General features: G+C 54.9%; 8 protein-coding genes across 8 annotated transcripts; 5 read left to right on the forward strand and 3 right to left on the reverse strand.

Moving 5' to 3' along the window:
* Nucleotide 1: 1 nt before the first annotated feature.
* Nucleotides 2–5,966, forward strand: IRR1 (cohesin subunit IRR1). The gene is made up of 17 exons (XM_076644143.1): nucleotides 2–135; nucleotides 217–347; nucleotides 434–773; nucleotides 852–961; nucleotides 1,033–1,119; nucleotides 1,197–1,651; nucleotides 1,741–1,885; nucleotides 1,988–2,791; nucleotides 2,893–3,051; nucleotides 3,122–3,511; nucleotides 3,600–3,776; nucleotides 3,850–4,144; nucleotides 4,225–4,484; nucleotides 4,557–4,846; nucleotides 4,924–5,014; nucleotides 5,091–5,553; nucleotides 5,633–5,966. Exons 1-17 carry the CDS (start codon nucleotides 51–53, stop codon nucleotides 5,749–5,751), a joined length of 4,401 nt encoding a protein of 1,466 aa, XP_076498054.1. The 5' UTR covers nucleotides 2–50; the 3' UTR covers nucleotides 5,752–5,966.
* A 114-nt stretch (nucleotides 5,967–6,080) lies between these two features.
* Nucleotides 6,081–7,708, reverse strand: BDY24DRAFT_338969 (HAD-like domain-containing protein; the record flags this gene model as incomplete). Its single annotated transcript, XM_076637350.1, has 9 exons — nucleotides 6,081–6,239; nucleotides 6,317–6,377; nucleotides 6,466–6,491; nucleotides 6,611–6,824; nucleotides 6,902–6,984; nucleotides 7,067–7,213; nucleotides 7,305–7,396; nucleotides 7,490–7,556; nucleotides 7,628–7,708. 9 exons carry the CDS (start codon nucleotides 7,706–7,708, stop codon nucleotides 6,081–6,083), a joined length of 930 nt encoding a protein of 309 aa, XP_076498055.1.
* Nucleotides 7,709–8,017: 309 nt separating this feature from the next.
* BDY24DRAFT_414088 (uncharacterized protein) lies at nucleotides 8,018–9,665 on the forward strand (the record flags this gene model as incomplete). Its single annotated transcript, XM_076643264.1, has 3 exons — nucleotides 8,018–8,342; nucleotides 8,484–8,890; nucleotides 8,979–9,665. The coding sequence occupies 3 exons, from the start codon at nucleotides 8,018–8,020 to the stop codon at nucleotides 9,663–9,665; spliced, it is 1,419 nt and encodes a 472-aa protein (XP_076498056.1).
* Nucleotides 9,666–9,924: 259 nt separating this feature from the next.
* Nucleotides 9,925–11,792, reverse strand: BDY24DRAFT_369588 (uncharacterized protein; the record flags this gene model as incomplete). Its single annotated transcript, XM_076638065.1, has 5 exons — nucleotides 9,925–10,362; nucleotides 10,450–10,871; nucleotides 10,940–11,104; nucleotides 11,191–11,434; nucleotides 11,523–11,792. The coding sequence occupies 5 exons, from the start codon at nucleotides 11,790–11,792 to the stop codon at nucleotides 9,925–9,927; spliced, it is 1,539 nt and encodes a 512-aa protein (XP_076498057.1).
* Nucleotides 11,793–12,957: 1,165 nt separating this feature from the next.
* Nucleotides 12,958–15,000, forward strand: BDY24DRAFT_21537 (ferritin-like domain-containing protein). Its single transcript, XM_076636534.1, has 8 exons — nucleotides 12,958–13,100; nucleotides 13,206–13,337; nucleotides 13,448–13,641; nucleotides 13,793–13,952; nucleotides 14,076–14,189; nucleotides 14,302–14,415; nucleotides 14,559–14,609; nucleotides 14,685–15,000. The coding sequence occupies exons 1-8, from the start codon at nucleotides 13,004–13,006 to the stop codon at nucleotides 14,729–14,731; spliced, it is 909 nt and encodes a 302-aa protein (XP_076498058.1). The 5' UTR covers nucleotides 12,958–13,003; the 3' UTR covers nucleotides 14,732–15,000.
* Nucleotides 15,001–15,289: 289 nt separating this feature from the next.
* On the forward strand, nucleotides 15,290–18,469 carry LCB2 (serine C-palmitoyltransferase LCB2). Its single transcript, XM_076639891.1, has 7 exons — nucleotides 15,290–15,892; nucleotides 16,018–16,091; nucleotides 16,233–16,323; nucleotides 16,588–17,271; nucleotides 17,351–17,492; nucleotides 17,632–18,195; nucleotides 18,306–18,469. The coding sequence occupies exons 1-7, from the start codon at nucleotides 15,512–15,514 to the stop codon at nucleotides 18,431–18,433; spliced, it is 2,064 nt and encodes a 687-aa protein (XP_076498059.1). The 5' UTR covers nucleotides 15,290–15,511; the 3' UTR covers nucleotides 18,434–18,469.
* A 562-nt stretch (nucleotides 18,470–19,031) lies between these two features.
* Nucleotides 19,032–20,339, reverse strand: BDY24DRAFT_406583 (ferredoxin family 2Fe-2S iron-sulfur cluster binding protein; the record flags this gene model as incomplete). Its single annotated transcript, XM_076642715.1, has 6 exons — nucleotides 19,032–19,055; nucleotides 19,215–19,305; nucleotides 19,500–19,629; nucleotides 19,750–19,859; nucleotides 19,982–20,007; nucleotides 20,325–20,339. The coding sequence occupies 6 exons, from the start codon at nucleotides 20,337–20,339 to the stop codon at nucleotides 19,032–19,034; spliced, it is 396 nt and encodes a 131-aa protein (XP_076498060.1).
* A 581-nt stretch (nucleotides 20,340–20,920) lies between these two features.
* URM1 (ubiquitin-related modifier URM1) lies at nucleotides 20,921–21,510 on the forward strand (the record flags this gene model as incomplete). Its single annotated transcript, XM_076637353.1, has 3 exons — nucleotides 20,921–21,159; nucleotides 21,275–21,306; nucleotides 21,425–21,510. The coding sequence occupies 3 exons, from the start codon at nucleotides 20,921–20,923 to the stop codon at nucleotides 21,508–21,510; spliced, it is 357 nt and encodes a 118-aa protein (XP_076498061.1).
* Between the last annotated feature and the right edge of the window lie 858 nt (nucleotides 21,511–22,368).

The following is a 22,368-nucleotide window of genomic DNA, read 5'->3' on the forward strand; positions in this document are numbered from 1 at the left end:
TCTTCATTCTCCTCAACGACCATCCTCCCCCTCCCCGTCCACCTTTCTCAATGTCGGACGAAGCTTCCTCCTCGTCTCCCAAGGAGCCTGCGCCCAGAAGAAGTGGAAGAGATAGGAATCTATCCCAGCAAACCGGTCAGTCTTCTTCCTTGTCCTCCACTCGACGCGCTCGCAAGCTCACCCTTCCTTCCTTTCATCGCTTCCTCTCCCTCTCAGCCAACACGTCTACTCAAAGCTCTCAACCTACCAAGAAGGCTGCTCCCAAGTCCAAGAAGAAGGCTCCTTCACCCGATCCTGAGGACGAGGAGGAGGAAGAGGGGGAGGATCCTGATTCTCCTGAGGAGGTGGTGAGCTTCGCATCTCCCTTCCTCCTTCCTCCTTCCATCCCTTCTCCAATCGCTCATCCTTCTCCTTTCTTTCTTCTTTTCTACAGTCCTCCGAGTCGGAACCAGAGTTCACCATTTCCAAGCCTAAAAAGAAGACGCCCACCAAACGATCTACTACCTCGAAGGCAGCCAAAGGGAAGGGAAAGGGCAAACTCGCCTTCTCAGACGACGACGACGAGAACGAGAACGACGACGACGACGAGGATGCAACTCCCAAGGCCAAGAAGAAGACTCGTGCACCCGCTGCTTCCAAGGGGAAAGGGAAGGGCAAGCCGAGAGTGAAGGGGAAGAAGAAGGACCAGGAGGACGAAGCAGCGGAGGGAGGCGAGGAAGGAGGGGAGGGTTTCCAGGAAGGAGCAGACGTCAAACGAGACAACATCTTCTTCAGTGAGTCTCAAGTCGCGTTGTTTGAATACAGGTGATGGAAGGAAAGAGGACGAGCTAATCGATCGCTCATTTTCTTAGACGCTCTTCTCTCCGGCAAGGCGTTCGATCCGATCATCGAGGACTGGGTCGAGCAGTTCGAGGAGGACGAGGATCAGGCTTTGGGAGAGCTCGTTCTCTTCTTGTTGAGAGTAAGTAGGCGTTGCAGTTCGAGGCTTGGAACAAAAGAGCACCAGCTGATCGATGCTGGTTCTACTAACAGGCATCTGGAAGCTCGGCAGCCGTCACTCCAGCGGAAGCGGTCGACGTCGACGGAATCGTGTCGATGTGCGACGACATCGAGAAAGAGGTGAGTTCTCTACCTTTCTCGTTCTGGTTCTCACTCTACCTCTGGAAAAACTGATCGAGCTTGTTGCCCTTCTGCAGAAATCCCTCGGATCCTACCCTCTCATCAACAAATCCAAGACCTTCAAGCGCTTCCACCCGGCTCTCACCTCCTTCCTCTCCTCCTTCTTTCGAAACCTCTCCACCACTCCTCACCTCTACTCCTCCTCCGCCTCCAAATCAGAACCTTCTCCCATCCTCCACGTCTTCCAATCCTGGCTCTTCTCCCTGTGCTCGTCGCGTCTTCGAAGCTTCCGACACACCGCGACCGTCGTCGCGCTCGAAACGATGACTGCGATCTGCGAGGTTGCCGCTGAGGTTAGGGAGGAGCTCGGGACCGTCAGTAGGCAGAGGGAGCAGGAGAGGAAGAAGGTCGGAAAGGGGGGTGCTGGAGAAAGTGCTGCGAAGGAGAGATTGAAGGAGCTGGAGAAGAAGGTGAAGGAGGTTCACTGGAAGAAGGGAAAGCTCGAGGGATACTTAACCGAGATCTTCAACACGTGAGTTTACGCGTTTCTCCCTCTTCAGGCTCTCGAGAGACCCTGAAGTCGACTGACTGACCGCTTCTCGTTCTTTTCTCGTCTCCCAGCGTCTTCATAATGCGATACCGAGACACCGAACCTCTCATCCGAACCGTCTGCGTCAAGGAGCTCGGAGTTTGGATGAAGACTCTCCCCGACATCTACCTAGAATCTTCCTACTTCAAATATGTTGGATGGATGCTCGACGACATCGTGAGTCTCTTTCGTCCTTCTCCTCCCGCGTCGTCTTTCGTTCGAGGACAGCAACTGACGCGTCGACTCCTCTCCTTCCCTCCTTTCTGCCCTCTCTTCCAGAGCTCTACCACCCGTCTCGAAACCGTCAAAGCCCTCTCAGCCCTCTACTCCGATCCATCCAACGCCTCCTCCCTCAGCTCCTTCACCGAACGATTCAAACGACGACTCCTTCAGATGGCCTTCCACGACATCGACCTCTCCGTTCGAACTACCGCCATCGGAATCCTCAACCACGTCGACCGATCCGGAATGCTCGACGACGAGAAGCGTCGTCAGGTTGGACTCCTCGTCTTCGATTCCGAAGGACGAGTCAGGAAAGCCGTTGCTGGGTTCTTCGAGGGACGATGGGAGGAAGAGAGGGACGAGATGATGGAGGAGATCGAAGGAGCGGAGAGGAGAGCGAAGAAGAAGTCCCAGTCGAGTGCCGGAGGGTCGAGGAAGAAGAAGGTTGTCGAGGAGGAGGACGAAGAGGCGATGAAGGCTCGAGTGGGGTGGAAGTGCCTCGCGTCGATGCTCGTTCGATTCTCGCACGCTTTGGACGACGCGGCGGCTCCCATCGACGAGGATCAAACGATGGACGATCCTTCGGCTAGGGAGGCGGCGGAGGAGTTGAAGTCCTGGGTGGATATGGCTCCCAAGGGAAGGATCGGGTCGGCGGTGGAGAGTTTGTGGGACAAAGTCGAGAAGTTGAGGGATTGGGAAGGGCTGGTCGAATTCCTCGGGTTGGATCATTCGACGGCGGAGGACGAGGACGAGACGACGGCCGATTTGGAAGGATGGAAGCTGGACGAGGATGAGGAGGGATGCTTGATCCAGGTGTTGGTGGCTGGGTTGAGGAAGGTCAAGGCTCAGGCTGAAAAGCAGGTGAGTTTCGTCGTTTCCGCTGTCGTCTCCGTCGGATCGTTCTCGTTCATCGAACTCACTTCCTCTTTTCGTTTTCCTCTCTTCTCTTCTCTTTCTTTCAGGATGACTCCTCGATATCCCAGGAGATGACTCGAATCCTCATCAAGGCTCTTCCCAAGCTCATCGCCAAGCATCAGACGGACGTTCCTCGCCTCGCAGACATCCTTTCGATCCCTCTTCTCATGAACCTCGAGATGTACCTCGACCTTCGAATGGTTACCGTGAGTCGATCTCTTTCTTACTTCCCTCTCTTGACTCCTCGCTGACCCGTCTATCCTCCTTCTATCTCAGGCCTACGAAACTCTCTGGGACGACCTCACCAAAGTCTTCCTGAAGAACTCGGAACCTCTCGTCCTCGGACCTGCCATCACCGCCATCAGCTTCCTTCTCTCCTCCGAAACCCTCTCCAACACCAACAACTCCAAGTACGCCGAACTCGAGGACGCTCTCCTCACTTCCCTTCGAACGGTCGTCGACGGTCGAGACGTCGAGAGGGCAGGGTTCTCCGAAGACGACGTCGTGACCCTATCGAGCGTTTGCATGAGGATCGGGCTTCTCTACAACTTCAAGGACCTCGGGGCTGCGATGGACGAGGACGAAGGAGGAAAGCAGAGTAGTGGTTGGGCGATCGTCATGGCTTTGGCCAGCCGAGGAAGCTTGGGGTACAAGGAGGAGGGGAAGGTGAGTTTTGAGTTCTCGTCGCGTCGATTCTTCGGACCTTCTTTGACTGACTCGTCTCTCTTCTTTCGTTTTTGCTTTACCCCTCTAGTTCGTCGACCACTCTCTCGAAATCCTCAACAAGTACATCCTCTGGAGGACGCACGCCGATCGAGAGGACTCGTCTCGTCGAGCAGACCTCATCGAGAAACGAGCTGCCTTCCTCGAGAGGCTCGAGGAGTTCGCTGTTGGAAACCAGTCGAACGCTGTGGATATCGTTCGTCGAACAGTGGGTGTACCTTTCTCCTCTACTCTTCGCCTCGTACCTCGTTTCTGACGCGATTTTCTTCCCCTCTGCTCAGGCCTTCAACCTCCTCCTCGGCCTTCACGTCCTCTTCAACCCAGCCACCGACCTCACTCCCGTCGAGAAGCGAGACAACATCTACTCCGTCCCCGAGGAACTCAAGCTCACCCTCGACGAGCAGGTCCAGTGGAGATGTGCTGGGTTCATGCAGGCCGAGATCGAGAAGTTCGCAGAGGAGAAGCTCGACTTGACGGCTAGTCAACAGACGGACGGGAGTGACGACGAGGATGAGGACGACGAGGATGCTCCCAAGAAGAAGAAGAAGGGTGGGAAGAAGAAGGAGGACGAGGAGAGTGAGTGCCGAGTCTTCACTTCGACTCTCTCTCGAGACCTTCGAACTCTCTGGACTGACGCGTCTTCTTTCTCTCTCTAGACATCAACGGACCTGACGAAGCGACCCTCACCGCCGAGCATCGATTCTACTCAACCGTCGGAAGCTACCTCATCGCTCTTCGAGTCGGAGTCCTCGACATCGAACACGCGCCGGCGGTCCTCACCCACTTCGGTCGATTTGGAGTCGAGTTCGACGCGTGCTGCCGACTCTTCGTCGAGGATCTTCGACAACTCGCCTGCTACGGTGGATCATCCGGAGGAGCAAGTGCCGCTAAAGTTATCATCGAGTCACTCAAGGATGTCAGTTCCTCTCCTCCTCTCCACAAGTCTTCGAACGATTTGCTGACTTCGTTGTTCCTCTTTCTCCCTCAGTCCTTCGCCCTCTTCACCGACGGTTCCATCCCCGAAACCGAACTCGGTTCCCTCGCAAAACTTCTCGCTGGAGTCGTCGTCGTTCACGGAGCTCAGTTCAAGACGGTCAAGCGAATGGACTCTCGAGCCCTCGTCATGATTCACACGGATCTCATCGACTGGCTTTCGAGGAAGATCGTCGAGGCTGACAAGGGATCGAGCAAGACGAAGAAGACCAAGAACGCTTTGCTCTTCTTCAAGACGCTCGTCGCTCTCGCTGGAGCACTGGATGGGAAGGAGGCGATGAAGATGTGAGTGCCCTCTCTGTGGTCGACGCGCCTTCTCGAGTCTCTTTGGCTCACTCTTCGGTCCCTTTTCTTAATCGCAGTCAATCTCACCTCAAGGAATCGTTCACCAAGCACAAGATCGAGATCTCGACCACCAAGATCTGGGATCACGAGCGAGTCTACGAGAAGAAGGTGCGTTCAATCCCTTGCGCTTTCCCTCTCACCTTCCGACGCTGACCCTCCCTCTTCTTCTTCCTTGCTCTCGCAGCTCACCACCACCATGTCCAAAGACCCCAAGATCGCCAAAGGAGCCAAGAAGCAAGTCGCCGACGCCGCTGCTGAGGACGAAGCACGAGAATCGTCTCCCGCTCGAGGTCGAGGATCGTCTCCCATCGCTGCCGCTGCCGACACCTCCAACGGACGACCCAAGCGAGGAAGGCCAGCTGTCTTCGACGACGACGACGACGAGGAAGAGGATGAACCTGCTGCCAAGAAGCCTCGACCCAAGCCTAAGGCGAGGGTCAACCCGAAGAGCGCTGAGGTGGTGGAGGACGAGGAGGACGAGGAGGACGAGGACGAGCAGATCGAGGAGCTTCAGAACAACGAGCCGATGGACTTCGAGATCACCAAGCCGCCACCTGCTGAGGAAGAGGAGGAGGAGGAGGCTGTCGAAGAGGAGGAGGAGGAACCTGTTGCCGAGGAGGAGGAAGAGGAGGCCGAGGAGGATGCTGGTGAGTCTCGTTTCGACCTCAGGCGTCGAAGAGAACTCAACCTGACCCGTTCCTTCTGCTTTTGTTCTTTCTCTCACAGGATCCGTCCCCTCGCCTTCGAAGAAGAGAACTGCCCTCAAGCCCGACTCGACCTCCTCCAACTCGTCCGTCGAGAGCGTGGTCAACACGGGAAGGAAGAAGCGACCTCGCAGGGGTTGATCTCGTTGATCTCGTTGTTCCTCTCTGCCTTCGTTTCCTTTCATCCCCGTTTGCATACCATACCCCTTTTGATCTTAAGCTCAGTACCTCTATCTACCTACCCCATCTCACGCGTTTCTGTCATCTCCTCCAGCTCGATCTCCTTCTCCATTTTGGGTCTCGTTCTCAGTCGTTTGCTTTTCTCGGTTTGCTCTTTTGGGATTTCAGCAGCTGCTCTCCCTTTCTCTTCTCATCTGCTATGAATAATGTGCTCCGATACAATAGCTAAACAACCGTTCCATCCTCCTCTAAGTTTCTAAAACCCTGTCCTCTCCAGAGACAAGATGAATCTACTCTCCCTTCGCAAGAACGACAAAGTCCCCGAGCGAGTTGACGACGTAGGTCGGGACGGTTCCGCTGGTGTTCTTGGGGTTCCCAGGCTCGATCTCAGCGGGTTGAGTGACTCCCGTGAGGACGAGAAGGGTGGAGGTTCCGGATTGGTTTCCGAACTGGAGGAGAAGAGGGCGAGGATGGGATCAGCGGAGAGCAAGAGAGTCGTAGAGGGCATGGAGAGAGGGAGACGGACCTCGATATCGGTGTTGAGACGATCTCCGACCATGAGGGTTTTGGAGAGGTCGAAATGACGCCTGAGCAGAAGAAGAGCGGGGAGGAAGGGACGCGTCAGGAATGGGAGACTCGACGCGTCGTTCGTGGAGGGAGGCAGGGAAGACTTACTTGGCGACGATGCAGTCCATCATGGTCTTCAGAAGATAGATGTGAGAAGGAGAGCGCGATCAGCTCGTCATCTCGAGGATCTCGAACGGAAAGAGAGAGAGAGGCAGAACGCCGACGCGTCAAGGGAAGTTGATCTCCCGCTCACCTTCTCAGGCTTTCCACACTCCATCGGCACCAACCCAGTCGAGTACCTCAGAGGAGCAGAGATGGCTCCACTTCCGGGGTAGAAGGTTCCTCCAGCTGGGAACGTCGAGTCCGAGTTGGTGAGAATGAAGTGGACGGGGGTCCCGTCTTTGGAAGGAGTGGTGAGGTAGTGGTGAGCTTTAGCGAGCTTGGAATAGTTGATGGAGGTGTCGAAACTGCACAGGGAAGATAAATACAAAGGTTCAGATGAAGTTGAGAGGTGGTTTGGGAAGGAAAGGAGAGAGAAGCGAACCCGCAGAGAACAGCGCCGACGTTGTCCTCGAAGACGAGGGATCCGAAGTCCAGAGAGGGAAGGAAGACGTTCTCTTTTGGATCCTGATGTTGCGCACAGAGCCAAGATAGATAATGATCAGTCTTCCAGTACAAGCGAAAAGAGAAAGGACGAGAGCGAGCTCACGGATCCACCACAGTAGTTAATCCCCTCGCTCCTCAGCTCCTCCTCCAACCCAGCCTCTCCGATGACGAACACCTTCTTGTCCTTGGGGAACTTGAGAATCTGGGAAAGGTAGACCGCCGAGGCGTAGGCGGATCCAAAGATCTCTTCCTGCAAAAGAGGCCAACGAGAAACGTCAGCCCTCCGTTTCGACTCGAACTCTCCGTCGTCCTTCTTCTTGCCGCTAGAAGGTAGAAGTTACCTCTGAAGCCTGGATACCGAGCTTGTCGAACTTGGCTTTGTACTGACGACGAGACTTGGTAGCGTTGTTGGTGACAAAGACGATGTCCTTGCCTGTTTTTTGAAGGAGAAGGAGGAAGGAGAGAGGAGGGTGAGCTCGGGAGATGGGAAGGGTTAGACGGTTCACCGCCCGTTTTGATCACTCACCCAGAGAGCGGAAGTATTCGAGGGTTTCCTTGATATCAGGAAGGATGTGATCTCCGTGCCAGAGAACCTGGAAAGGTGAAAAGGAGGGAATGAGCGAAAGAAGGGAGGGGAAGGAAAGGGAAAGAGAGTTGAGCTCACACCGTCGCAATCGAGGAGGATCGTATCCACGCTCGCGAGCATTTCCTTGAGTTCGGAGGGAGTAGAGAGATGTTTAGACATGGTAGGAAAAGGGGGAGCGAAAGAGGGAAAGAGGTTTGCTTGTTGGGGTTGAGGAGAAGGAAGCGAAGGCGACGTCCGAAAGCTCGAAGCTCATCAGAAAAACGCCTTGTTCGAGCCAGAGGTGAAGAGGTCAGATTTGTCGAAATCGAAAAATCTTTCAGCTATAACTCTGCTGAGATCTCTTTCAGATATGGACAATTTTTTCTTCTTGAGGCGAGAACCGTCCTCTCAACTTCGCCCTTCGTTTGAAGTTGACCTCCAACGACCTTGATCCTCCCTTTCCTCTCTCCTCCTCCTCGTCCTCCCTCGATGGAGGCAGGTCCTTCGTCCTTCTCTTCCTCTTCTTCATCGACGCGAAACCCTCTCACTCGAACTCTCACTACTTTCTACCCCGTAACCAACGAAGAAGCGAGCTCTCAAGCGTTCAACGACCAAGAAGACGCGACTCGAGCCCAACACGAATCGACCGGGAAGAACCTCGTAGGGAGGTTGGTCTCTCAGCAGGCAGGAGAGAGGATCTGGAGGGATGTCATGGTCTGGGAGGGACAGATGGGGAAAGGGAAGGGCAGGATGGTCGTGGATAGAGAGGAGGAGGAGGGGAAGGAGTGCTTGGTGAGCTCGAACAAGGAACGAGGTGAGCTTCGAGTTGTCGCTTTGTTTATCGATTGGAGAGCTCGACTAGATACATCTAGTCCTTTCAGATCTCTCCGAAGGCCTGTCCATGTATACTGAGTCGAATCTTAATGCTGACCTTGCTTTTCTTGCTCTTCTACAGCCCAGAGCAGGTTTCAAGCAAGCTCAACTTCTACCCTCCTCCTCCCAAACACTCCCTCCTCCCCGACCTTCAAAGCCTACATTCCTCGTCTGCTTCTACCTCCAACTCGTGGCGATCTCCAATGGATACCCGACGTCCCAGTTCTGGAATGGGGAGAACCTCCAACGGTCGAGGAGGAGCTGCCGTCCCAGGAGGAGGAGGAGGAGAAGGGAGGCTGGTGGTTCGAGAACGAGGGTCGTCTCTCGGTCTGCTCTCTTCTTGGGACAGAGGGCGGTAGTCTGGTTCAAGCGAGGAAGGAGTTGAAGAAGAAGGAGAGGAAGATCGAGAAGGAAAGGATCCAGAAGGAAACGAAGAGCTGGAAGGGAGACTGGACCATGATGGGAAAGTGCGTCGAGTTGACGCCTCAGGTGAGTTCGTCTCTACTTATCTCTCGTCATGATCTGTGATTCGACGAGTAATTAAACTGACGTGCTATCTTCGCTCTTCATCTCTCAGCCTCATTTCTCTCCCTTCCTCTACCCAACCTCCAACACCTCCGCCCTCCCTCCCCTCTCCTCCATCACCGCTCCTCCCCACCCTTTCACTCCCCTCCCTTTACCCATCTCCTCCCCACCCTTCCCACCTCTCAAACCAGGTCTTCAAAGAGGACGCTGGATCATCCCCATCAACGGCCTCATCCTCGGTTTCCCTCCTTCCTACCCTCCCCTCTCCTCCGCTCGACTCGTCAACGACCAAGTCAGGATCAAGGACGCCGAGCAGAAACTCCGGAAACGTATGCTCGCCCCGTCCAACTCTACTACAACCAACGTCAAACCTAGCACGCTCTACTGGACTCCAACCCTCCTTCGTTCGTTCCATCGAACGCTCGTCAAGCTTCAAGCGAGGAACGTCTTGGGTCCGGTGTCGTTCAGACTTCAGAGGTCCAACCTCGTCAAGCCCTCCAGGGCTCAGTCTTCTTCAGCTTCAGTCGAGCCGGAAGGAGGACGAGAGGAGATCAGAGTAGGGGATCACTGGGTTGTGTACGTTGATTTGGCGTACGCGTTGAGGATTCGACACGTGTTGGGGAACGCGGATATCAGGATGGTGGAAGGGTCGGAGGAGCAGGAGGATAGACCTCATGTGTTGAAGAGGGCGAGGTTGATGTTGCTAGATGAGGTGGGGAATGTGCTTTGTTTTTCTTGACGGAGGAAGAAGGGAGAGGAGTCGAGGAGGGGGTTTCGAAGGGCTGCTCTTGCTTTGGGTTGTTTTGGGGCTTGACTTTGTTTGCCTCGGAAAATCGGAACGTTCTTTGCCTACCTACGTGTTTACATGGATTTTACTGGGCTTCAAGATGTCGAAGGAGAGAGCACGGCGCAGGAAGAGACCGGAATCGAGCGAGAGAGACGACGCGTCGCGGCTTCTTTCTCGACAAGACCCATTAGACAAGTCCTCAACCGTCTCATCAATCCTCTTCCTCCTCCCCTTCCTCCTGCTTCACCACCTCCAACGTCAAAGCCTGCCACGCCATCGTCCCTACCACCACCAGTCCCACCACGTCGTAAACCCTGACCGGCTCCATCGACTCCCACTTCTCTCCTCCAACCGACAGCAACCTCGGAACCAGCGCCAGCACCTCCTCGACGAAGTATAGGATCGATCCGAGACGATGGGAGCCGGCGAAGGTGGAGGAGCGGTGGTTGAGGAGGAGTTGAGGGACGTAGAGGGAGATCCAGAGAGGGGCGAGGAGGGAGTTGATGGTTGATACGACGAAGGGAGAGGCGAAGAGAGATCCTTCGTAAGGATTAAGGTTTGGAGTGGGAGGAGGAAGGAGGGAGGAAGGGGAAGAGATGAGGTGAGGGGTGGGGAGGTAGTTCCAGACGAGGAAGGTTGCGAGGAAGAGCTGCAGGGGAGGGGTACGGAAAGAGGAACCGAGCGCGTCGTCAGTAAGTAAACGATACAGGGAGAAGAAGGAAAGAAGGTAACGTACCAAGCCTCGAAGAGTCCACGAAAAGCCAGTCACATCCAACCTCGAGCTCTTCTTCTCTCGACGCGTCGGTCTCCTCCTCTCAACTCGAACGGGAATCAACCCCCAAGGACCTCTCCACGTCCACTCCAACCTCAACCCTAAACTCCACTGAATTGAGAACAACGCCAGCTGATATCCCAGTCCGAGCCAGCTGATGAAATCCCCGAACGAGGTGCTGGCGAGGAGGACGAAGGCGGAGAGGACGTCGAACGAGACGTCGATCAGGCGGGAGGGGATGGCGATTCCAGTGGTGAGGGACCGAGTCCACCAGTAGTAGAAGTCCAAGCATGCGGTGGCGGTGGACAGGAAGGCGATGACGAGAGCGAGGAAGACTCGGAGGAGAGGTCGAGTTCGAGGGGTGGAGGGATGGCCGAGGAGAGAGTCTAGAAAAGGAGGAAGTGAGTCAGAATGTGCGACGCTTGAGCGATTGTACAGTTCTAGGGTCACTCACTCGTCGTATCGACCCAATCGTCACCATCAGGGAGAAAGTTCGCGTCCTCCGCCAACGAGTTCATCATCATCTCACTCGCGTCGGATCCGATGGCCAGTTTGAGCGGCGAGACCGTCGAGAAGGAGATTTCCCAGTCGTACGAGAAGTCAGACTCGACTTCAGTGGCTGCGGAAGTTTGAAAGAACCGAACGAAGCTCCGTCAGTACGTTTCTCTTCGGCGCGACGAGAAAAGGGAAACGGACGAAGCTCACAATTCACATCCTCGTTCGGCAAGAGGGTCCTGTTGGGAAGAGTGACTAGGTCCTGGTTCCTGACAACTCCCATCGAAGAGGTGAGGAAAGGAGTGTACCTCCATCCCGTGGCGTTGGCCTTCTCCGAAGGTGAGTCCGGATGAGAGACGGCAATGAGACTCTCGAAGTGACCCAGGTTGGAAAACCGTCTCCAACAGCTCGAGTCCTCGTGCGATTGTCTTGGTCCAAGTCTACTGCAGTCGACCTAGGGCCATAGAAGAGGATGAGAAGACGTGAGACGGGGTCAGCAGTTGCAGACGACGCGTCCGAGGAAACGAGACCAGCCTACTCACCTCTCTCTCCCTCACCCCCCTCATTCCGTTCCTGAACCACCCAAGATCATAAACAGGAGCGTCCTTCGCCATCGCTACCCACGTCCTCTTCACAACTCTGGCCTCCTGACCGATCTTTCCTCCCTCTCCTCCCAGCCTAGGAATGACTTCCGTCCCCTTCGCGATGCTGCTCTGCGTCCCGTTCAACAGCTCTCCCCGAGCAGGTCGGACCATGCTCGATACAGCTGGAGCCTTGCTCAACAGAGATTCCCAACGGAGGTCCTTCGCCATGGCTGATCCAGACCACGTAGAAGTGAGGATGTCGAAGACGTCGTCCGACTGTTCGCTGTGGGTGTTTCCCTTTTCTGGGTAAGGGAGAGGAAGCCTGAGCTGGGAGGGTTCGGACCAGAAGGAACGGTAACCGGAGGAGCTAAAGGCGGAAGGGGTGGTGGAGTTGAGAGGATGAAGGTTGGAGGGAGGAGGGCAGTCGGAGGGGAGGAGGTGGAAGGTCGAGACGAGTTGAGTGGAGAGATGACCGAACGAGTTCCGAAGATGGGGTCTGAGCGTTGAATTCGAGTACAGGTCAGCTTTCAGAGGAGATCTGAGAGACATAAACGAGGGGCTGACTTACAGGATCCTGCCAGGAAGAACGATCTTCGCCGTTCCCTCGACGGGCTGAGCTCGCTTCGACATCATGCTCTCTCCATCGATCCCTTTGATCACCACGTCACTAAACAGTCTCTCCCAAGGCATCCAGTCGTTGTCCATCTGCTCCAGCATGTCCTCCTCTGGTTGCTCTACTCCAGGAAACCTGATCCATCGCTCTCTCCTCCAGTAAAGAGAAGCGACGAGGTCCCAGCTCTGAACCGATCCTTCTTCCCCTCCGAAATAACTTCTGACGACGTCCAGCTCTCCAAGATTCGTTCCGGGCGAGAGGTTGGCATGTCGAGTGATGTGAGGGTTGTTGAACGAGTGAAGCGTGGAGGTGGTGAGGTTGTAGAGCTGGTAGAGGACTAAGGGATGGCGATAGAGACGAGGAGAACGACCAGCCCGAGGCAGAAGCGAAGAGGAGAGGAAGTTGTTGATTTCTGGCGACGACGAGGAAGTTCGGGGGATGGGGAGAGGTCGGAGGGGAGCTCAGACATCTTGGGATGAACGAGCAGAAGAGAAGAGGGAGGGAGGGAGGGAGGAGTGGTGGTCAGAGGGGAACAGATGCAGGGGAGGTCGAGCTCACTTTTGGGTGACAAACGAGGCCTCGACACGACGCGTCTTCCTGCCGGTATTTTTGAAGATTTTCCTCTTTCGAAGCTGCAGGGGTCAACATTACCTTCGAGAGTACTTGAACAGCTTCTCGGAAATCTATTTTGTGAAAAAGAAAGATCGTCAAGGCGTCTGTTCCTTGAATCAAAGCAACACGAGGCTGAAACCGAGGGGTCCTTTGCTTCTCCTCCCTCAACTTCTACCTCTCCTCTCAGCAGCTCAACTCCTTCTTCTACCCATCCATGCTCCCTTCGCTACTCCTCGTAGCAGGTGCATCCGTCCTTGGGCTCGCAGCTCAGGCTTCTCCAGTGATAGAGAAGAGAGCAGAGATCGATACTCGTGAGCTCAGCTCTCCTTCGTCCTTCCTTCGTTGGGTTCAGCTCGTCCCACTCGTTCACTCGTGCCGAAACTGACATCTCCCTCGACATGTCTCGTCTTCTACAGTCGTCCTTCAGTTCGCTCTAGGGCTCGAGCATCTCGAGAACGCCTTCTACAGCAACGGGCTTGCCCTGTACTCTGCGAGCGACTTCATTTCTGAAGGATATCCAGCTTGGGTCCGGAAGCGTTTGGTTCAGGGTTCGTAGCTTTCTCCATCCATCGTCTCGCTGTTCGAAAGTCATCCTCAGGGTCAGGATCGTCTATACTCAATCTTCTCTCTTGCTGATACTCTGTTCTTTTGCTTCCAGTGGGCCAACACGAGGCAGCCCATGTTTCCTTCCTCCAGAACACCCTGGGATCCTCCGCCGCCGCCCCCTGCAACTACACCTTCCCTCACACCTCCGCAGAGTCTTTCCTAGGACTCGCATCCATCCTCGAGTCGGTGGGAGTGTCAGCGTACCTCGGAGTCGCTGGCGTAGGGTTGACGGAGACGAGCTACATCGTGAGCTCGACCTTCCTTCCTCTTCTCTCTCCCTTGACGCGTCACTCAACATCTCCTCGAGCCTTTGCCCCTGATGAACCTCAACAAGTGAAAGTCTAAGCAGCTTTCAGGGCTGACCTTCTTCTCCTTGATGTGTTGTCTGGACAATCAGACCGCTGCTTCTTCCATCCTCACGACGGAGTCTCGCCATCAAGCTTGGATCTCGTCCGCTGTTTTGAAAGGATCTGCATGGTCGGCCTCGGAGGATACTCCCCTTGGTTTCTCAGCAGCTCAGTCTCTGGCCGCTCAGTTCATCGTTGCGTGTCCTCTAAGTGAGTCTCTCTTCCCCTTCTCTCTCTTCGGATCCTTCTTCCTCGTCCCCCTCGATCTTCGCGTCCTTCACCTTCTCTCGACTTCAACTGACGCCCTTCCCTCTTCGTCCCTCTTATTCTCAGCCAACCCCGCCCTTCCTATCACCTCGTTCCCTTCCGCCTCCATCGTCGAGTCGTCCTACTCGGCTGGAGACAAGATCACTCTCTCCTACACCTCGTCGGGATCGGCAGAGTACCGTTCGTCCCCTCTGCTCTCTTCCGTCGCTGTTTTTCGCAGACTCCTTCAAAGCCGAGCTCAACATTTTTGCTTCTCTCCCACTTCTCTGCGTGCTTTCTCCGACTTCTACAGTGATCATCTACTCGGGTCTCTCGTCGAGCGCGACGCTCATCAGCTCGTCCGACAAGACGGTCACCCTTCCCTCGACTCTTCAAGGACTCGCCTTCGCTTTGATCTCGACTTCTTGTGAGTACCGGTCCTGTCTTTCTCCGCTTCTCTCGAAGCTCGAATCTCGATCGACAGACAACGAGAAGACGAGATGACGAGATGAGACGACCTCGACGCAAGCTGACTCCCGTTTCATCTCTCCCTTTCTCTCCACCCCTCAGCCAACTCTACCGCCATCGACGACTCGGAAGTCGTTGCTGGTACCATCATCCGTGAGTTCTCTCTTTCATTCACCCCTCCTCTCGTCCATGAAGTACGAATTGACGCGTCTTCTCTCCTCCCTCCAGTCGACTTTGGTCTCTCCTCCGACGAGGTCTCGGAATCTTCAGCTTAAAAACCCATCTCTACATCTCATCTACATCCCATCGGCTATACACACCTCCTTCCCTTTCTTGCCTCTCCATCCGCTACCCTTTAGAACCTGATATCCCTCGCCCTCACCGGTCACCGAACCCTTCTCGACGCGATGGCCGCCGCGTCCTTTCCTTCTTCTTTTCGTTCTTGTTTTCCTCTCCCTTCCCTTTCTATCGTTTCTTGTTTTTTTCTTTTTCGAAGGGGCCTCTTTAGGCGTCTTGTTCTCTGCTACACGTTTCCGCAAGCTCACTGCTGCTCTGCTGTTCGAGAAAAACGAAGAAGCAACAACACCGAGCCCTCGATTGGGCGCAGGGCTGAAGCTTGAAGGCATGAACGAGAAGAAAAACAAAGGAAGAAGGGTCGTTTCCCTGCCTCTGTAGAGTTTCGCCTTTCTCTTTCTGAGAAGATTTTCTCGAACCTGAGAAGATGATTCTGTTCCGACAAGCCGGAAAAGCGAGATATAGGAGGGGGCAGCCAGGATTACGAGGGTTTAGTGAGGTGAGAGAGGAAGGAGGGAGGAGGAGGACGCAAGCCTCGAACCTCCTTCCTTCCTCCCTTTGCCCTTTCCACTAGTTCCCCACGAACCACATCGACCACCCCTTTTTTTTCCTCTCTGTTCTTCTCTGGACCTCGCCTCTCTCCCCTTCGCCTTCGTCTCTCCTCTCTCTCTCAGCTTCGCGCTCTCTCGAAACGAGACCAAAAGCGGTCAGCTTCGATCCCTTCCCTCGGACGCGCTCCTTCCTTCCTCTCTTCTTCCACCATGGGACTCAAGAAACCCACCTCCTCCCCCTCTCGCTCTCCTCTCTCCCTCGGACCCAAATCGACTCCGTCCCTCTCCACGTTAACGACGTCCTCTCCCATCACCGCGCACGACTCTCTGCTCCGCTTAGCTCGTCGGTCTCAGGACATCCCTCCTTCGCCTGGATCGTCCATCGCAGGATTGATCGCCACCTCAGGTCCTCTGTCCAAGATGAACCTCGCCGGAACACCTGGAGCTCATACGATCAGCCCTGGAGAGCCAAACTACGATCCGTTGGAGAATCCGGTAACACCTTATCCTGTTCAGACGATGGGAGTCCCTGCCTTCAGGCACGAGGAGTTTGGATGGTGTGCGAATCAAGAGTATAGGCATACGAGTACGGTGAGTGAAAACAAAAACTTTCTTGACTTCATTCAACAAGGAAGGCGAGGAGGAAGGAGAAGGGACGAGCGTTTCTCGCCTCGGTCAGGGCTGACCTTCCCCTTCTCTCCTTCCTCGTCTGCTAGTACTCGGACAAGTCTCCAGTTCAGCACGAATCGGACGAACCTCCTTACTACGTCTTCCTCACAACCTACATCAGGTACGCTCTTCCTGCACTTTCCTCTTCTTGCAAAAAAAAACCCTCGTTTTGAGCTCTATTCGTCCTCTTCAACAACCTGCGCGCCCTCCTTGCCTTCGAAGCTGACATGGTTGTTTTCTCGTTTGCGTTGCGTTGCTCCAGTTACCTGCTCTTGATCTCGATCGGACACCTGAGGGATTTCTTTGGGAAGAAGTTCTACCCGGCTTACTACAAGGATTTGATCCCTTACGATGTGAGTTCGTTCGTCTTTCCGTCGATTCGGAGAGAGGCGCGAGAGTTTCGATCTAGGGAGGGAGGGCTGAGCGCGTGTAAGCGTTGGGAAGGAGGGAAGCAGGTCCTGGCTTTGGGTTTTTGATGGGTGGTTGGGGAGATTATAAGACGTCCTTCTTTCTATGGGAAGACGGGAAGAAGTCGGAGGGAAGCATATCGAAACTCGATCTCGACCTGTCGTGCTGACCTTTCCTCCTTCTCCTCCTCCCTCTTTCCTTCCCCACAGGGCTACGCCGCTCTCAACTCGGACTTCGACTCCTTCTACACCCGTCGTCTGAAAACCCGTCTCGACGACTGCTTCGGCAAACCCGTCACAGGCGTCCCAGGTCGTTCCATCGTCACCTTCGACCGAACCTCCGACGACTCCAACCTCAACTTCAAGTACTCTGGCGAGAAGACTCGATGCCTCAACATCTCTTCCTACAACTACCTCGGTTTCGCTGCCGCCACCGGAGGATGCGCCGACGCCGTCGAGGAGTCCATTCGTCGGTACGGAGTCAGCGCCGGAGGACCTCGACTCGACGCTGGAACCCTCGACCTTCATCTCCAGGCGGAACAGCTCGTCGCTCGGTTCACGGGGAAGGAGGACGCCATGGTCGTTTCGATGGGATTCGCTACCAACTCGACGACGTTGCCTGCGTTGGTGGGGAAGGGTTGCTTGGTGATCAGCGACGAGCTGAACCACTCGAGCATTCGGTTCGGAACGAGGTTGAGCGGAGCGGCCGTCAGGAGTTTCAAGCACAACGACATGGGAGAGCTGGAGAAGCTGTTGAGGGAGGTGATCAGTCAGGGACAGCCGAGGACGCATCGACCTTGGAAGAAGATCTTGGTGATTGTGGAGGGGATTTACTCGATGGAAGGGAATTTGGTCGATCTGCCGATGTTGATCAAGTTGAAGGCGAAGTACAAGGTGAGTTTGAGACCTTGTTTCGTCTCTCTGTACTCGTAGAGCAGCGTACTGACTTGTGCTTTTCGTTCGTTGGTGGCAGTTCTACCTCTACGTCGATGAAGCTCACTCGATTGGAGGACTCGGACCCAACGGACGAGGAGTCTGCGATTACTTCGGAATCCACCCTTCGAACGTCGATATCCTCATGGGAACCCTCACCAAATCCTTCGGAGCTGCTGGAGGTGAGTCTCTCCTACCTTCTTCCTTCTCTTCATCTCGCACTCTTCGCTCGTTCTCGTCGTTCTTCGTTCGAACTGACGCGTCTCCCTCCTCTCCTTCCTTCCTCCCTTCCTCCTCCTCCTTCCTCCTCTCTTCTCTCAGGTTACATCGCCGCCGACAAAGCCACCATCGATCGACTCCGACTCCGTTCGCACGCCGCCGTCTACGCCGAATCCATCTCCCCAGCCGTCCTCACCCAGATCATCGCCGCCCTCGGTTCCATCATGGGTGTCTCTCCTCCTCTCGCCCTCCCTCCTCCCGACTCTCCCTCCGACCACCTCTCCCTCTCCGGTCCTCTCACCTCCCACCCAGTCTACGGTCCAGCACCCGCTACCGCTCTCCCAGCGTGGCTCAACCTCCCTCCCGCGTTGCTCAACGGAACCGAGGGAAGGGAGAGGCTCAGGAGGTTGGCGTTCAACGCGAGGTACCTCAGTACCGGGTTGAGGAAGATGGGGTTCATCGTTTGGGGACACAGGGACAGTCCGATCGTGCCCATGTTGACGTTCAACCCGGCCAAGATGCCGTTGTTCTCGAGGATGATGGTGGACAGGATGGGAGGGATCGATCAGACGCCGATTGTGGTGGTGGTGGTGGGGTACCCTGCGACGCCGTTGGTGAGCTCGAGGGTGAGGTTCTGTGTTAGCGCTAGTCATACGAAGGACGACAGTGAGTACATTTTCTTTCGTTTTTGGTCGAGTTTGGAGGAGCGGAGAGGAGACGCGTCGAAGAACTCGAAACTGACTCTCGTCTTTGCTTTCGTTTTTTTTTTTTTTCAGTCGACCTCCTCCTCCGAGCCTGCGACGAAGTAGGAACCGTCCTGGATCTCAAGCACGGGAAGCCAGAGGGGGGGATGTGGGACGTCGAGAGGGTCATCGCCAACGCGAAGGAGCTCGTGATTTCGTAGTCTCTTCCCTCTCTTCTCTCCCTCCCTCCCTTCTTTCTTTGCTTTGCGTTGCAACTAGTTCTGCCGTACCCTCGCCTCAAACGTTCGGTTCTCTTTTTCTAGTTTCATCTGCTTGAGGATACCTTCGCTTTTCGTTTTGCCCTTCTTACTTTCGCTCTTTCCGTGCTTCGTTCTTTCGTTCCCTCTCTTTCGAGCGACAGGTTTCGCTTTTTTCCTTCTTCTCTTTCTTTCTTTGTTCGGTTCTCACTCGGTGTTACCCTACCCGTATCCTTATCCTTAGTTTCTCCTGCTCCTCCTCGCTTGTTTACTATCCTAATCGCCTCTTTTGTTGCCTTGGTTCGAGGAGAGGAAAGGGAGACGTGTCGGTTTCGACCTCGACGAGCTGAGTTGAGCTGAAGCGAAGCCATCTTCCGGAAGCCGAAGAGACGCACAGAGAGAGAGAGTAGAGCACAGAGTCATCCAATCCTAGCAGAGAAAAACGACGACTTCGGCGCCCCCACGCGTCGTGTCGGTGCTCGCGACTCGTCTCGACCCTCTCCCCGAGAGGTAAAGAGAGGGATCCTGGATTCGAGACGACCGATGGTGTCGAGAAGGTGTTTTAATGCTTCGTTGGCTTGGCTCCCTGTGAAACGGAAGATACGAGATGGAAGGGAACGGAAGGAGGAGTCAGTGAGCGGGCTTTGAAAGGAAACGAGGGAGGAGGGACCGCGAGTGGAGAGAGAGAGAGAGAGAGAGAGAGAGAGAGAGAGAGAGAAGAGCAGAGAGCAGAAAGAGAACTCACATCGACGAACATGTTCCTGGTTGCTGAGGGAAGGGTGGCGACGAGATTCTCAATATCTGGTGTGAGACGGACTTGGCAGCCTAGACGGGAGCTGGTGAGAGGACGAGGCGAAGGAAGAGGGAAGGAAAGGAGAGGGTTGAGTGAGCTTCTTGTTGGGAGGACGAGACGAGGACGAGAGCTCGGATCTGAAGGAGGAGGATCGTTGACGAGCTCGAGATGTCTGCTGGAGACAGTGCTGAGAGTCCAGAAGGATTGTAGAGATGGAGATGAAGCAGCAAAACTCACGTATCGGTCAGGCCAAACGCGAGATCCAACATGTCGTTCTCCTCGTCCGAAGGCTCTGGGAGAGCATCGTACTGCTCCTGCGAGAGAACGACATGGCACGTCGAGCAGGCTATGGATCCTTCACAGGCACCTGTGATTGTAACGAAACCCCAACGAGCAAAGAGAGGAAGCAAGATGGAAAGTCAGCTCAAAACGAGCTCAAGCTCGACGGAGGACAGGCCGAGTCCAAGTCCGTGGAAAAGAAACGCACCTTCCAGGTCGACATCGTACTCGTGAGCTACAGTGAGAACGTCGTCTCCTTCGTTTCCCTCGACGGTCTTGATGAGGTCTCCGTTGGATTCCCTGAAGGTGATTTTGATTCTGAAAGGAGGGAAGCGAGAGAGGGAGGGAAAAGGTCAGGACGAGGAAGGAAGCGAGCGAGGGAAGCTCGTAGGCCGATGAGAAAATCGAAGATCAGGATGAGATTGGGATGGAGGATTTACCCAGTTCCAGGCTCGGGTCGTTCGAACTCTCCGTGGCGAGAGACTGGAAGGAGGGAGGGGAGGAGGAGGACGAGGTGAGCTCTTCGATTTCTTTGACCTTCGAAAGAAACGAGAGGAAGAGAGGCTCACCAGCTGATGAAGAGAAGGATCGAGAGTGAGAAGGTCCTGAGCTGGTAGATCTGAAGACTGAAGAGGTGGTGGCGAAGGAGGATGTTGCCGACCGACTTGAGGAAGGAGAGGATTGGACGAAGGAGGAGAGGAAGGAGGAGGACGAAGCAGAGGAGGAGGAAGCTGCCTTGGATGCGAGCCGACGAGGAGCAGCTGAAGCGAAGGATCGAGTGACTCCAGTGAAGAGCATGATGTCGACTGAGATACGAGAACGAATGAAAGCTGACTGGGAGACGGTGTTGTGGTTTGGAAGAAGAAAGCGAGCCGGGGAGGGAGGAGAGCTCAAGGAGCATCGAAATCGGACCAGATCTCCCTCCTCTCGGATTGGACGCCGACGTCCTCGAACCACATTCTTCAACCCTTCCCTCTTTTCTCAACATGCCCATCAACGGTCTGGGCTACACAGCTCCTGAGGGAGAAACTCAAGTGGGAGCGAGCGCAGAGTCGAGCTCGAAGGGAGAGGCGAAGGGAGAGACCATTCGCGTTCAGGTCGAGTTTGGGTGAGTACTCTCTGCTTCAGCTCCTCCTCTGTCGTTTGGGTCCTGAAATCGAGTAGTGGGAGTGAGGAGGATATAAGGGGTGTAGGGCGAGCTATGGGCGGGAGGAAGATCCGATATCCTTACGGGGAGGGAAAGGGAAGGGAGGTGAGAGTTGGGAGCTCCCTTGAAGTCCTTCCTTTCCCCCTCCTCTTTTCGCCCTTCTCGCGTCTTCTTACCAGTTCCAAGACGATTATTAAAACTTCAGACCGAATACTGATCTTCTCTCGCTCTCATGAATGCTCTCTCTAGAGGAGGACTCGATCTTCTCTTCTCCAAGCAACCTCTTCACAAGCTCAACCTGCCCAAATTCCTCCCTCCTCTCGCCTCTTCCTCCTCCTCCGACGAACCCACTTCCACTACACCATCCGCCTCGGACTCGATACGAAAGCCAGATATGAGGTTCCTGGTGGACTATCTGGCCAAGAACGTCTTGCAGGAGAGGGAGGAGCTGTTCAGAGATGGAGAGACTGTGTGAGTTTGGGTCGAGCTCATTTCTCCTTCCTTTCCTTCCCTCCCGCTCTCACCTTCCTCACCTTCCTTTCGCTGAGCTTGATCTGACTCTAACTACTCTCATTCCTTCGTACAGTCGACCAGGAATCTTGGTTTTGATCAACGACAGTGAGTTGTTTCCTCCTCCTTCGCTCGAAAGTTGAGCTCGATTTCAGCCCAACCCAAAACGAGCGAGCTCACCTTTTCCTTTCCCTTCCTTCTTCGTTTGATTCTTCGCCTCCTTCAGCCGATTGGGAGCTCGAGCAGGAGTTGGACTACGTTCTGGAGGACGGAGACGAGATCGTTTTCATCAGCACTCTTCACGGAGGTTAGATTTCGGATTCGAATGGAACCTTTCGAGGCAGCGATGCGGGAGACGAGCGAGAACGAAAGGGAGGAGAGAGATAAGCAGAGGAGACGCTGTCGATGCAGATACTACTGAAGACGCTGAGATGAGGTCCTCAGGCAATGGCATTTGCCGCTGAGGAAGGGGGAGGGAGGTCGAGACGCGATTGATACCAGCCTCAGCCTCACGCTGACTCTCCCTTTTTCTTCTCCCTCCTGGATCCTCTGCAGCTGACTGTTCAACTCTTGCCTTTTCGATATCAGAACGGCTTCCTTCCTCAGATCCGAACCCTCCCCGTCGCCTGAGTCGCCCTCCCCTCCTCCCGATTCTCGCTTCCGATCAGTAACTAGCGACAATTCATCCATCAACGCACCCTCCCTCTTCCGTCCGAAACCTCTCTGGAGTCCTATCGTTCTCCATGAATCCCCAGGATCGATTGTCTCTTCTCCCTCTCCCTTTGTTCGCTTCCATGATCCGCTCACACCTCCTCCCTTGTTCTCGTCCTCAGCCCCTTCGCTCGGTACTTCATTTCATCAAAAAGTCTGTGGGTCAACAGTGAGTTGAACAGGATGAATTGCTGATTTCTTGACTCTTCTGAAGAACCGCCGTAGAAAACTGTAAACGCAAAGGGGACTTGCTTCGTGTTTGACCTTCGAGCGGGAGGTCTCGCGGAAGCAGGTCTGCTTGACCACTCCCTCTTCTCTGTCAGCTGATGCACGTCTAGCAGGAAATTATCTTTCTCTTTCCTCGTTGACAGAAAGGATGTTTCAGTTTAATTCAGCCCGTGAAGGGAGAGTCGACGCGTCCGCCGCGCACTCTCTGTTACTGTTGTGACGCCTCCTCGA

This window comes from Mrakia frigida, assembly GCF_051309035.1.
Source record: "Mrakia frigida strain ATCC 22029 unplaced genomic scaffold BDY24scaffold_10, whole genome shotgun sequence".
NCBI lineage: Eukaryota > Fungi > Basidiomycota > Tremellomycetes > Cystofilobasidiales > Mrakiaceae > Mrakia > Mrakia frigida.